A 14,429-nucleotide genomic window follows, 5' to 3' on the forward strand; every position below is an offset into this window, starting at 1 on the left:
TCAATTAATAAGAAATCTGTGTATTCTGCTGGGTTTTTAGGTGAACATTAGTCAAATGTGAGCCTCGAAATGAAAAACGCTGAAAATAAAAAGGTCAATTTGCAGCGGCTTCATTTGTTGTTAGTGATGCAGCAACATGTGTTGAAAGAGAACAAACAAGTTCTGATAATAAGAACGATTAAAAAAAAAGGGAAACAACATTTCAGCATTTCTTACATTTAAGAAACAAACTAAATTTACAGGTAGGAAAGACATTTAACACTGACACATGGAGTGCTGCAGGAATGAGTTTACACTTCTGGTTCCCTAAACTCTGAATGGATATTTTCTGTTAAATGCCTGAAATAAAATCTTTGCTTGAGAGAATTTAAAAAGAGCTTTAAAAAAGGTACGGGAGGCGATTGTGTAGAGAACGAGAGAAGATCGTTCGATGTACCGTTGAGTCCGTATTCGGCCCAAAATTCAGACCGAAAGCGTCTTTATTTGACAATCTGGGAAAGAGAGTCAACAAACAATCATCCTTCTGCAGAATCTCCTTCCCGACCTTTAAGAGATTTTCACGTTTTGTTCTGAAACACAAAATGTGTCAGTAAATCCCCCTCGATTAACGTTTTTACTTGTTTTAAAAACAGTGGTTGCTGGCGGCTAAATGAGACAACAGAAGCTGTCGGGGGACATTTAACTCACTGAACACAGAAACTCATCTACTCATGAGTCCGTCTTTAAATGTAAAGTATTCCAGCTTTAACTTCACAACTTACAGATTTATCCATTCATTGTAAAGTGTTGTAGTAAGACACTTGTCAGCAGTGACTGCGCTGTAGTTTGTTTACAGCCTCACATCAGATTTTGACTTCTGGCGAAAGCATTAATGCTTTAATGGATCATCGTGCTGAACAAAACATCGAGGTATCACACATCTGTTTGCCACAAATTCCAATGAAAAAAAAAATCCCACAGGCGTTTTGTCGAGGGAACCAAACTGACACAAACTTCCTTGTTGACCTACAAAAATCCGACATCCCTGCAGCCCTCTGATGTTACACAGTTAACTCTGAAAAAACAACAAAAATAACTAGATTACATCTATTGAGACAGTAAGAAACATTTCCTTTGTGTTGTTCATGGACTGTTTATCTTGTGTTTGAGTAATACTGACGTTACTTCAATCAAAAAATACCCCCAAACTTCCCAAACGCTCTGAATATTTATAAAAACTAACTTAAAAAAACAGTGAAAAACTCCTCCTGTCATTCACAGAATGAATAAAATTCACAATGAACACTTCACAGTGCTTCTTCTATGTACAAGTGTTTGGATTCACAGATTGACATTTCTAGGTTTGACAGTCTCAGGCCGAGTTTGGATTCATCCTCTTTATCTCGAAGCACGACTCGTCTGCACATTAAGGCCTCTGATGGGCCTGAAACACTCCGGTTCGCTGGGCATTAGTGAACAAACGCAGGAATGATGAAGTCTGATCCAAACCATATGGGCGTAGCGCGGTAGAAAGTATTCTGTGGGGGGATTCCTGCACAGATCCGCAGGTTTACACTCAGCTATCAGAGCTAAGTGAATAATACTATCCAGAGCTTTTTTTTTTTTTTTAATATCTACAGTCGGTGGAGCAGAAACAGGCTCACGTGCGGACTGACCGGAGAGCCTCTCTGACCCCCGACAACAGGACTGACTTGGACACGGAGTGCAGAGAAAACGCTGCAGGGGCGAACCAGTCCGCCAGCCGCCAGAGGTTTCAGCGTTTGGCTCTCTTGGAAGGGGGCTCCTCCGATTTCTGTCCTCCCCGCGTTCGCACCGCAGGGGGGCTGGCCTCCCGTTTACGGCCCCCCTTCGCCACCGCTGCTGCTGCTGCTGCCGCCGCCGCCGCCGCCTGGCCCCTCGTCCCACTGCAGGAGGGAAACAAGGAGCGAGTGTCAGTGCGTTTGTCTAAAGTGTCGTGTTTGGTAAAAACAGTCTCTGTTAATTCAAGAGTTATTCATGAGAAGTGCTGCAATAACCAGCACTCATTTATTACATGTAAGTGCACAGAGTGGAGCCCGGTGTGACCGAGAGAAGATGGATTTCTAACAAGACTCCCCGAAGATGTTTGTAATGTTAACGTTGGAACTCGAGTGCAAAAACAAAATAAACAAACATTTATGTTGAAAATCTGCTTCAGCTAAAAACGGGCCGAATTAAAAGAAGCGAAACCTCAAAAAAAAACAAGAGAAAAATCCCAAATATATTTATCACACGTATGATTCCAAACATCTGCAGACGGAGGGAAAAATCGTTAATCATTAAATATAAAAGAAGTGGTTTGGTATTCTGGTTGGCAGGTGGGTGAAGAAATCAGAAAAAATACATTTAACATTATAAACAATAACAGGTTACAGAAAAATTACATCTTTATAAATTGTATTTAAAAGTTGTATTATATGTTTTGCAGTTATGTATTTTTTTGGAAAATGTGAAGGGAAAATAATACAGAAATAAATATGTTAATAAATAATAATAAAAAAAATTATAAATACGATTGAAAAATTAGATGTCAAAGTAAAAAAAGGGGGAATTAATAAAAACGCAGAAAACACAAAATGAAATTAAAACGCAATTATCAATTTGTTACTTTAAGAAAAAATAAACATTATTTATAATGTTTATTTTTGATGCATTAATTGTCATACTAATAAATAAATATATATTTTTACATGCACATATATTCTGTGTATTATATATGGGGTCGAACAAATTATTGGCTGATTGCTGATATTAAACACTTTTTTGATGATCAGAATCAGAATTTTTATTTCTGATTGCTGATAAGATAAACTGATTATTTTATACATATATGATAAAATGTTCTGCTTTGACTTTAATGAATCATCAAATAAATGTAACAACATAGTACAAGTACAATATTTGCCTCCGAACTGTACAAGAGCGGAAGTATCAACATTAAACAAAAGAAAGAAAAAACTAAAGTACAATTACCTTAAAACTGTACGTCAAGACCTTCAACAGCCTGAAGTTTACATTGACTCAAGTAAAGACTTGTGCGTATAGTTTGCAGTCAGAAGTGTACAAGGTGAACACAAAGTCTAAAATAAAGATATTAAATGATCAAATCAAATTATTCACAGGTTGTCAACAGTGATCTTGTACCTGCGGTGCACGAACAGGTTAGGCCATGCAAAAAAGATTTCTTGTTTTTATTTTTGGAGTTAATACCTCAAAAACATTTTGAAATTCCGGGAAAAGCGTTTGGTAAAATGTTCTCTTTCACGGAGCAGCGACCGAGCAGCCGGTGTTGGTCGGATTCCCCTTTAAGCTCGTCGCTGCTGCTGAACCTCAATGAGACAAACTCACCGTGTGCCAGCTGCGGTCTCCTCTTTACCGTTCTGTCGACTTGCCCGGGTGGATGGTTTACTTGGCTTGTTTCTGAGGAGCAATAAAAACAAATATGAAACAACAGTTGTTGCTTTAGCGCTAAATCTTCCCCTGCTTTGGTTTAATAGGATGTGACAGCGATGAGGACTGCTGGAGGGCAAACATGAAATCACTGACGGCGTCTCAGAGCTGCACTGATGAGTTCGCTGCTGAAAGACGCTCTGAATTTATCTGCAGCTGTTCTGGAGACACGTCTGGAATCAGGCAAGATTTAGGTGATCTAATTAAATCCGAATTACTTGCTTTACCGCAGGTTTTTACTGAAAATGTTTATTGGAACTGTGTTATTTATTATAAAGTTTGAATGATGGCTCCTCCTACTGGATTGTTATTCATTAATACATCACCTGTTACATATTTTTGTGGTCACTTGGTTGTTAAACTACCTTTCAGCCTCCAGGCGAGATGCAGAGCGTGTGGTCGCTCTGGTTGCAGTTCCTTTCTCCTCCCCCTCTCTCTCAGCATCATCCTCCTCCTCCTCTTCATCGTTCTGCTGCTCGCTGTCTTTTTCTTCAGGCTTTTTGTCTTTGGGAGAAACGAAAAAGGCCACAGGTGCAGAGAATGTGATGTGAACTAAACTCTTTCAGTTTGTATCCCTTTTTATGTGAGCTCCATTTAATAACTAGTGTTCATATTTGTCCTCTTCCATCCACTGAGCCGCTCCTGAAGCTGTTGCGAGACATTCTGTGAGGACCAACCTCTACTTTACATCAAGTTTTAAATCTCCTCACCTGGATCGTCTGTGGCTGCTGCTGCTGCTGCTGCTGCCTTCGGTGGTCGTCCCCTCCGACCGGCTCTCTTTGGAGTCGTCTCTTGGTCCTCTTGGGTTTGCTCCTCCTCAACCTGGAGACATTTGAACAAAGAGTTAAAACACTACACCTGCTGATATCTCAGACAAGAATGTAGAGCGCATACCTCTGCCAATGTTAAACATAGTCAGGATATATAAAAACACTGTAAGTTAATGGGGTTTATTCTAGGCCGAGATCCAACCTCCATCCAAGTTTCTTGAATATTCGTTCAGGATTTTTGTTGTAATTCTGCTGACAAACACTGACGGACACAAGCTGAAACATAACCTCCCAAATTTAAAGGAAAAACTTAAACCTGCACCGCTGGAGTTTAACATATAGATGAATATCTGTCACATTTAAGCCCTTCCCAAATGGTTCAGACAACCCTGATTAAGTCCATCAGAGCCAGATAAATATCTCAGTATAACAGTACTACAGAGTTTTATAAATCTGGAGTCTGGAGTCACACCAACAAAGTAGAAGGACACAACTGTAGCGTGGAGTTGGCTTCAGCAGATAAATGTACTGCAGAGCCTCTGAGGTCAGAAGCGTCTCAGCAGTGTTGGTGTCGTTACTCTCTCTGCCACAAGAGGGAGACAAAAGTTCTGCACTGCAGGTATAAAACATGATCAAGTCCTCACACACACACACAATAGAGACTAAATCAAATTTTACTGACTACAAACCTCATCTGTTCTCTTCTCGCTGCTGATTTCCTCTTTGACTTCTTCCTCTGCTCGACTCACTGAAGGGGAACAAGCTGGAAAACAGACAAACGTACAGAAACTATAATGATCAAACTAACCACATTATGTGATCTATCGTCTCTACAGTTAACATTCAGGTTGTAAGTTTTGTGTTTCTGGACACAGTATGGAACAATATTTGCTATAATTGTGGTATAAATTGTAGTTTAATTTGAGGAAAAGTGTGTGTGTGTGTGTGTGTGTGTGTGTGTGTGTGTGTGTGTGTGTGTGTGTCTGTGTGTGTGATCTTACCACTATCTTTTTCAGGCTGCTGCTCACTTTCTTCCTGTTGACTGCTGACCTTCTCTACTTCCTCTTCAGTCTGGGTTTCCTGCAGAATTACAATTTGAATACACATGAAGACACTTAACCAGGGAAGTGAACACAGATTGAAGAATCCTTTAATCCACCACGACGACAGATCTCACCTCCACAGCTTCCTCCGTCTCCTCTGACCTCTTCCTCTTCACTGCTGGTGTACCTGGTATGAAATGTTCAGTGTCATCATCTTTTTTTACATTTGGTCAAATTCAACCCGTAGAAAAGCTGCACGCCTTCCCTCACGTCAACCATAGTTTTCCACATTACTCATTCGTACCATTTTACAGCTTGTTGACTGTGATGACAGCAAAATACGAACTGGTTTAACTCACAACTTTGCACTAATCGTTGAGGTTTGGCTCACTTATTCGTTCAGTTGTTAATGTTCTGGCAGACATGTAGCGTCACCTCGCCATGTAGTTCAACTAACTTTATTCAACATTTATTTTGTGCTTAATCCAGGAAATCACACACAGTTTCTTCTATCAGTTAAACAACAATCCAAGATTATTAAATATATTTGACCTGAATAAAATAACAGACATACGTGTGTCACTGGTCTCTTTGGAGTCGGAGCTTCCTGCAGCTTCGGTGTCCTCTGGAACAGGAGACGTCAGACTCACTTGACTTCCTCGCCGTCCAGTTTTCTTTGGCACACTTTCCTCTTCAGTCGTCTAAAGATTGGAAAAATGTTGTGAACACACTATGAAAGATAAGGTGCAGTGAAATGCCATCAATGCTTACGTCCTCTGGCACATCATGCAAGCTAATCCAAGTTTTTCTTTTCTTTTTAAATTATTTTCTATTCACTGGGAACTCATTTGATGAACTAGAGAGCGGTGATGTTCATGTTGCATGTTACTGTACCTCTTCACTCTCAGCTGGTTTCTGTGGTGACGTTTCTGCGTTCTCCTCGTCTTTATTCTCATCCTTCTTCTGGTCATCTGAGGCTAAAATAAGAGCAACATCACAGAAAAGTCAGAACACGACACCCTGGATTAGAGAGAGGAGGAGTATAGTATACTTCAATATTTCTGAATAATAAAGCACATAATTTGTGTTTCAGACTTACCGGCAGCGGCTCCTTTGGCTCCCGGTCGTCTTCCTCCACGACTCGGAGTCTCCTCCTGTTTCTCGGGTTCCTTCTCCGACTCCTCGCTGGTTCTGGATGATCGACCCCGACGTGGTGTCCTGACTGCCACCACCTTCTCCTGATCCGTTTCCTGAAGAACAAAAAAAAAACCAGAACAGTCAAAATCGTGAGTAAGAACTGTTGCTTCTCCACTGTTTGTTTATGAACTTGAAGATATGATTTTATTCTGATAAAAGGTGATCATGGTTGTATTTACCTCAGCTGATGGCTGCTCTTTGCTTTCCATTTCTTCCTTCTCGTCACCAGATTCTTTCACTGCTGCGACTTTGTGAGTGGACAGCTTTCGTTTACGTCTTCCTCTTCCTTCCGTCTTCTCGTCCTGCACAACACAGAGCGTCAGCACAGAGAGCAGGCGGCGCTCTACTAACCTGCATTTGCTGCATACGTGAATTCAAACAAACCTTCTCTGACATGTCCGATCCCTTCTCATCTTCCTGGCTGTCTGTGCTGGAGACGTTACCTGGAAAACACAAAACCAATAGTGATGACTGAGAGAGATTGGAGGAATAAGAAGAGACATGAGATGAAAATCCGTATTAATCAGCTTTTTTTTTAAAAGTCACATGACTCACTGATTTGTTTGACAAGTTTGAACTGACTGTCAGGTTCACTTTCCTTCACCTCCTCAGTTTTCTCCAGCACACTGTGTTCCACCTAAACATCATTTATGAAAAGGAGACACAGATCAACAAAATGAATTAGAGCAATAACAATAATAATAGTAATTATAACAATGGGTGCAAATGTTACATGTAAACAAAGTGTAAGTGACTCTTACAGTTTGTGGATCCGTCGTCTCTTCTGCAACATTTTTTTCTTCCATCGTTTTACTCTCTGCTTCACCTCGGGTCAAAAAGAGGCTCTATTAAAATGTGGAATTCTATTTTACAGCTTTTTATGAATATACTTAAATATCCATCAGATACAATAACAGTATTTAGAGAGATTTTAATGAAATAAAGAGAGAAGACTCACTATTATCTACTTCCATCGAGGCCTGGTTGTCCTCAGCCACCTCGTCTTCTGTCTGCTGTTTAAGAAAGATGACTCTTAGTTTTAGACTCACATGAAATCTTAAAGAAATAAAGACTGTAAAATGTGTGAACCAGCACATGATTGGTTTCTCACCTTGGGGCTTGACTTTGTGTCTTCAACATCTGGCTCGGTTTGTTCTACAGTAACAATAACTTGTTAAGGTCAATAATCAGCACAAGAAGAGAAAAAAACATCTTGTTCTTTAAGTCTGAGTTACGTTGCGCGTTTTCAAGCACTCACCTTGTTCACTGGACATTTCTGAGACTTGTTCAGTGGCATCAGAAACAGCTGAGGCTGCGTTTTCCTCTGCAGCTGCTCTGACTTCCTCTGGTTCACACACGACTTCATCAGCAGCTGAAATATTGTAGAGAAAAAACCCTTCATCAAAAATCACAAAATAAAATTACTCTACTTGTAAAAACACAAGAAATACAGTTTGATTTTCAGTTAAAATAGGAGATAGAAGAAATCGTACCTTCTTTACTAGTTCCTGCTGTTGGTTCTGCTGCTGTTATTTCATCAGGCTCCGTTTCAGGAGCGACTTCTGTACGTCTGGCTTCATCTTCATTTACAGGAGCCTGAACTTCATCTGAGGCAGTCTCACCCTCCTGTGTAGAAGACAGGAATGAATTTCCATAGCAGATTTTTTTCATCTTGATCCATCCACGCACTATTCACTGGAAAGTTATTGCCCTCTTTTGAAAGCCCTCGTCTCAACATCCTCTGACTGCTACAACCACGAGAAACATAAAAGACGCTCTCTAGAAGCAGTGGTTGTCCATTCTGTGCTACTTTAAAACATGGCAGGGCAACATGGTGGACTTCTACACTAATACTGTATTCCATATCTGCACCTGATCCTTCACACTGGAATTTAATTCTATAACTGTAAATTCTTTACCTGTGAAGCCGGAGTTTCCAAAATTTCAACCCTTGCATCGTCCATTTCCTTCTCTGAATTGTCAGTCACGTCTATAACAGAGACACACACTCATATTTACAGAGACATTTTGACATGTTTAGTAGCCAACAATGCACTTTGCCATCAGTTTTTATTTACCTGTCTCGTTTGTTTTTTCAGCAACAAGCTCAACAGTTTCCTGAGATGTAACTGGTGACGGCTCAGAGGCTGTGAACTCAGTTTCAGCAGCTGTTTGTACGTCCATCGGAGGATGTTGCTCTTCTTGTTCAGCTGCAGTGGTTTCCGTCGGTTGTGGCGCAGTCTGAGTCACCTCAGTCTCTTCCCTCGTATCTTGGCAAATTAAACTGGAGGACACTGTGCTGTCAGGATCCATGGAGAGCAGAGTCAGAGCTGCTTCTTTCATCTTCATATCAGCATCCTGCAGAGTCATCTCAGCCGCCACGTCCTCTCGACTGCCCTCAGGCGGAAGTCTCGCCTCTGCTGAGGTGCAGACGTCCATGAGAGTCAGCAGAGCGTCGGCCTCGGCCGGCACAGCTGGCATCTCACTGAGCCGCGACTCCGTCTCACCCTCAGGTGGCTCGGGGGTGATGTCGCTCAAAGCGTCGCAGGTGTCGTCTGAGAAGGAGGTGGTGACGGTGGTGGTGACGGGATCGGAGTCGGTGCTTGTGTCTTGGAAAAGAGCGCGTTTCTTCGGCAGCTCCTCTGCATCGAGACTCAGCGAGGAAACCGAAGACTTTGAAGATTTATCAGACTTTTCCAGTTTGTCGTCTTTAGGTGCTTTCTTCTCTTCTTGACTATCATCTCTCTTGTCTGCGACTTTCTCCTTCTTCTCCAGTTTTTTCTTTGCACTCTTGTTTTCTGGTTTCTCGTGGAGAGGCTCCTCTGAGACTTTCCGCTGCTCCTTTGCATTTCCCTCTTTCTTCTTCTCCTTCGTTGCCTCTGGTTTGCTGACAGATGCACCTCCTGTGATTTTGACCTCTGAACTCTGAACTTTATCCGTCTTTGATAATAGAGTCTTTGCTTCCTCTTTTGATTTTGTTTTAGATTTGTCCACGCTTTTTCCTTTTTCTGTTGGCTTGACCCTTTTTGGATCTTTGTCAGTTTCAGAGCTGGACTTTATTGATTTCTGGCCATCTTGATCTGTTTTGATCTTTTCCTTCTCGCCGTCTTTGCTCTCTGTTTTAGATTTGGGTTTGTCTCCCGGTCTGTCCTCTGAGTGGCTCTTGGACCTCTTCAGGACTTCCTTGGAGTGTTTATCTTTCTTCTTGCTGCCGTCCATCCCAGGCTCCATGTCAGACCGATCCTCAGAGGAGCCGGCAGAATCAGGACGAAGCAGCTGTTTGAAGTCACCTTTAGCTGAACTTTTCTCTCCTTTGACCTTTTCCTTTTCTTTGCTCTTCTCCTTATCTTTCTCCTTCTCCCTAATTTTGTCCTTCTCTGCTTTGACAGCCTCTAGCGACGGTGCTTTCGTCTTCTTGACAGCAGCATCTTTAGGACTTTCATCTGCCAGCGCCTCTGACACAGACAGCTTTCCTTCTCTTGTGGTTTTCTTCTCGCTTTTAATCTTAAACTTCTTCTCTTCAGACAACACTTTGCCAGCAGCACCTTCCTTCTGCTGAGATTCATCTGCCTGATGTTCAGACTTCTTCTCCTGCTTTTGTTTGAGTTTGGCGTGTTCATCTGACAAGCTGCGCTCTTTCTCTTTGCGTTCCTTAGAGTGAAGTTCTTTGCGGGACAACCTATCAAATTTCCCAACTGAACGTTGTTTAAGAGCCTCTTGGGAACCTTGTTCCAACTCCAGGAAGAAGGAGTGAGCTCTGCCTTTGTCGCACAGCTTTTTGGCTTCGCTGGAATCTTCTGAGACGCTGCCACTCATCCTCCTGTGCCTCTCGTCCGACGATGTAGATTCTGACAGATTTCTGATTAGTTTCGGCTGTGGAGTCTTTGAAGATGTAGATTTTACCTCCTAATTATCAAACAACAAAACACAAAAAGTGCTTTTTTTTACATCTCAACAGTCAAAGATCAAACCTGTTTACTATAATGAAATCTGTTCTACACATACCGCTTTCTTGGACCCTTCTGCATCTCCTCTCTTTTTGCTGGAAACATCTCCCTCTTTCCTGACGGATGAGATAGAGGAATGCATTTAGTTTTAGCACGGTGTAAATGTAAACATCTGATTGTTTCATTTAGCAGCATCCGTTCGGTTCTCTACCTTGAGTCTAGCTTCCTCTTCCTGTTGAGAGCCATTTTCTTCTCCAGAACTTTCCTTTCTTTGCGAGCCTCTTTTGCTCTCGGGCCCTCCAGCCCGGCAGAGTCCCCACTCCTTTGCTTTTTACGATCTGTGTCGGGAACGAAGCTCGATAAACGGTTACAGTCACAAGTTAAGGGACAAGTTAAGAGTTTCAAGATGGGAACAATGAGGACAGGCAGCATGACTAAAGAAACTGGACATCACACACATTTCCATTTTGTGACATAAAGCAGAAACACATTTGCAGAGAACATTTAGACTCAATTAAGTTTTAACATGAGTACACATTCCTCCAGCGCTTATACCATGCAACCTAAAAGTCCTGCAGAATCTCAAGCAACTGCAACAGAAATAATAAAGGTCTTAAATAATTGTGATGAACCCAAAAATACCTTGTTCTTCAGCCTGCACTGCTTTCTGTTTACGCTTTTCTTCCATCCGCTCTCTGTTCTGTTGTCTCTTGAGCAGCCTTTCCTCTTTGTCCTTTGCCTGTAAGAACACCATTGAGGACAGAAAGAGAGAGCGATGACAGAAACAAAGAATTAAAAACAAGGACCGTAAAAACTTTTAGTTTTAAAGTTCATGCTGTACAACTTACCGCAGATCTCCGACGCTCCTCCACTGTGACTTCGTCGTCCGAGTCGCTGTAGTAACGGGAGTAGAGGAAGGGCTTGTGAACGTAGGCCTTGCGGCGAGGTTTACGATCTTCCTCTCCTGCTTCGCCGCTGCCTTGTGTCTTTTCTGCTTCTTCACCTTGATCTGGTTACAGAAAAACACACAAAGGGTCCAACACAGTGAGGTGAGCTCAAAACTAAATATCTGTGGTACAAGCGATCAGATTTAAAACAGTGAACTGCTCAAAATGTGTTTGTCAGACAGGAATGAAAAGTTGAGACCATCTGGTGGAAGCTCCCCCTCCTCAGAGGAATCAGACGGCTGCTCCTCATCTTCACTTTCTTCCTCGAACGACGACAGGTCGCTGGTGTGGACGGAGCTCACTGTGATGTCGCTCAGGCCGTCCAGGTCCGAGTCCTCCAAAAAGTATTCTGCGGGGAAAAGACATACCAATATTTAAAGTGAATAAATCTTTTACTCCATTAAAAAATATATATATATCAGCATCTCAGACTAAAAACACATTCAGAGTGTACAACAGCTCACCTTCCTTTATCCTCTCTCTGGCTTTCTGCTTGGCCTGACTTGTAGATTTCAGCTGATCCTCATCCTGCTTCTCCTCTGTTGGTTTTCCAGTCGCTTTGGCAGCACCTTTATCTTTCTCCTCCTCTGTCAGCTCCTGGCCTCTCGACTCCTCCTCCTCCATCTTCACCTCCTCTATCAATCCCTCTCTCCCCAGGTCCACCTGCTCCTGAGTGTCCTCTGTCTTCACCTCTAACGCCTGGACCTCTGATGCCAGCTCCTCCGCCTCGTCCAGTGTCCTCCCGTCATAGTGGCCGTCTCCTTCCTCGTCAATGCTCATGTCCTGCTCGCCCTCCTCCACCAGCTGCATGAGCTCATCTGAAGCTTGGCCTCTGCGTCCTTTATCTGTGGCTGAGCTGGCCCTGACGCTGGCCTCCTGGTTAAGAGATGTTATGGTATCCAGAATGGACATGGCGTCGCTGGCTGACGTGGTGGCTGGAGCAGAAGACGGGGCTGTAAAGATGTAGTGGAGTGTAAAGCCAGATGTTTAGGAGATGAGATGAGAATGTCATTGTATTTTGTCATTTGATTATTTGTTGTCTGGCTACATGTGTGCTGTTTTTGTATAGTGGTTGTGTGGTTAATTGTCCAGGAATGTTCCTTAATGTATAATGAAAGCATGATAATTAAAATAAGATTTAAAAAATGTGGATACCTTGCTCAAGAACGCTGCTGTCTGGTTTGATCTCCATTAAAGGCGGTGGGGCCGGTGGCTCCTCTGAGCAGCTGCCGGGCGACAGAAACTCTCGGACCACCCTCTCCACCTGTGGCCTGAAGATATGGTTGATTTTGGGATCCACCACCTGGGCCACGATTCTGTCCACTCCCTGCTCCAGCATGCCGGATCTAGGAAGAACAGTTTCATTTAACTTCTTGCACATTGTTATAAAAACATCACAACGTGTAGATGAAGAACGGCAGGTGGAAATGAGACATCGCTTCATTGTCACTTACTGCAGCACGAGTTGCCTGATGTTGTTTCTCAGCTGGTTCTTGTTCAAGTGAGGGCTCCATGTGTGGTTGGAGAGGTGATTAGAGACAAAGTTGTCCACTCTTTGTTTCAGGTTCAAGTAAGCTGGCTGCATGAGAAAAAGCAAGAATATGATCCCTGTTAATCCCATTATGCACAGCCCATAACTGTAAAACATAAAATATTGAATAACAATACTTCAAACAACGAACAACCCCTGTTGGACACGCCCGGACCAGGATTCAGACCCCATATCTCCTGTACTAAACCACAGAGTTCTTACCCACTGAGCTATCCATGTAAGTATAAATATACATAAATATATACACATCCATGAATATATCTTCTCTGCAATGGATCCTCCAATATGGTTGTCAAACACTTGTGAAAAAGCTACTTTATAGTTTTTCAATAAACTTAAATATCAAAAAGGATTTCAGTGCATTGAAACAGTGAAGTATATATGATACTGTTATATCAGTGAAAGGCCGATATCTGCTGTTGAAATAATAAAACGGTCAGCCTCTTGTTTTAGTAAGGTCAGCAGAGAGAAATCAGATTATTTCATTTCATTCATCATTAAATCATCACAGGTCAAAAACACAACTATCCTGACTCAATAAAGCTCCATCCTGAACAAGTCTCCAAGTTGATTATTGAAATGTACTTAAATGAAAGTAAATTAATGAAAATCAGTGGCTGATAAAAGGTAGATAAAACTGACCCCAATCCTGCTACTCTATTAGATAATGTTCTGGCCAACTGATGGACTGAGTTAACGTTATAGGACGTGTTTATGATGGGAGGCAGCACAACAGACAACTGCTTTAAATGTTCCTTAAAACAGACTCAATCATTAATGTTTCACTATCATTTTAAAAGAACATAGTAAAAGCCGCTTAACACACGAAAAGATGTGTTGATCCGTTACCTTTGTATCGACGTCTGCCAGGCAGTCCCTCCTGAACTGGTCGAAGAGTCCTTGTGTTTTTAAATGACTGACGATCATAGAGACCAGCTGCGGGTCTCCGGGCGGTAAACCAGCCATGTCGGGATGAAGTTAGCCTAAACTTTGATTCGGCTGATTAAAAAAGCTTATAGTGACAACACTTACGGTAAAATCCGCCCTGAACGCAAAAGATTTCTGTTATGGTTTATGAAGTTCGAGGCGGGTTTTACCCGGAAGTACAGTTCGTTCTAAGAAAAAAAAAAACTGCCCGTAAACCGGAAGAGCTTTGAAAAGCGAGGGCTTCGATACCAAAATAAAAGTCGAGTTCAATTATTAATAAATACAGTGTGGAAAAACCTGTAGAGTATTGAAGGATAAGTGGTTATAACGAGTACAAAAGTCATTTATGTGAACAACACGGTGATGTGGTCTGTAGTCCTAAAACCCGGAAATCAGTTACCATTCTTGCACATCCGGTTACGTTTCAGAATTGGTTTTTGATCGAAAGTCTGAAATGAAGTTTGTGGTTACCACAAGTTTAAGTTATTGACACGTTTTGTTCTACTACATAAAATAATCTTTTTAAAAAAATGTGCCATTGAATTATAAATCGCTCACGTGTCTTGTACAAGGCGGTT

The 14,429-nt window shown here is 42.0% G+C and overlaps 1 protein-coding gene across 8 annotated transcripts; it reads right to left on the reverse strand.

Moving 5' to 3' along the window:
• bod1l1 (biorientation of chromosomes in cell division 1-like 1) lies at window positions 1-14,049 on the reverse strand. 8 transcript variants are annotated; one of them, XM_037077215.1, is made up of 29 exons: window positions 13,774-14,049; window positions 12,827-12,951; window positions 12,528-12,718; window positions 11,837-12,325; window positions 11,572-11,721; window positions 11,274-11,434; window positions 11,068-11,164; window positions 10,637-10,763; window positions 10,484-10,541; window positions 8,557-10,384; window positions 8,398-8,468; window positions 7,972-8,104; window positions 7,737-7,850; window positions 7,590-7,618; window positions 7,437-7,488; window positions 7,240-7,304; window positions 7,034-7,115; window positions 6,863-6,921; window positions 6,658-6,780; window positions 6,381-6,531; window positions 6,176-6,258; window positions 5,856-5,982; window positions 5,416-5,468; window positions 5,240-5,318; window positions 4,928-5,001; window positions 4,179-4,290; window positions 3,834-3,972; window positions 3,367-3,438; window positions 1-1,904 (listed from the first exon to the last, which is right to left on the reverse strand). In XM_037077215.1, the coding sequence occupies exons 1-29, from the start codon at window positions 13,888-13,890 to the stop codon at window positions 1,754-1,756; spliced, it is 5,112 nt and encodes a 1,703-aa protein (XP_036933110.1). In that variant the 5' UTR covers window positions 13,891-14,049; the 3' UTR covers window positions 1-1,753. The 8 variants fall into 8 exon arrangements, with proteins under 8 accessions (XP_036933110.1, XP_036933111.1, XP_036933109.1 ...); XM_037077216.1 differs by having other exon boundaries at window positions 7,240-7,295; window positions 7,437-7,491; XM_037077214.1 differs by having other exon boundaries at window positions 7,437-7,491.
• Between the last annotated feature and the right edge of the window lie 380 nt (window positions 14,050-14,429).

The sequence above is a fragment of the Acanthopagrus latus genome, chromosome 18, assembly GCF_904848185.1.
Source record: "Acanthopagrus latus isolate v.2019 chromosome 18, fAcaLat1.1, whole genome shotgun sequence".
Lineage (NCBI taxonomy): Eukaryota > Metazoa > Chordata > Actinopteri > Spariformes > Sparidae > Acanthopagrus > Acanthopagrus latus.

Bases quoted from the DNA above. Each gene is read 5' to 3' on its own strand.
- bod1l1 (XM_037077209.1), bottom strand. From the start codon at position 13,890: ATGGCTGGTTTACCGCCCGGAGACCCGCAGCTGGTCTCTATGATCGTC. The intron at 8,469-8,556 runs GTAAATAAAAAC...TCTCTGTTATAG, and splicing joins TGAAAAAACAAACGAGACAG to ACGTGACTGACAATTCAGAG. The intron at 5,469-5,855 runs GTATGTCTGTTA...ATTTCATACCAG, and splicing joins CAAAGAGACCAGTGACACAC to GTACACCAGCAGTGAAGAGG.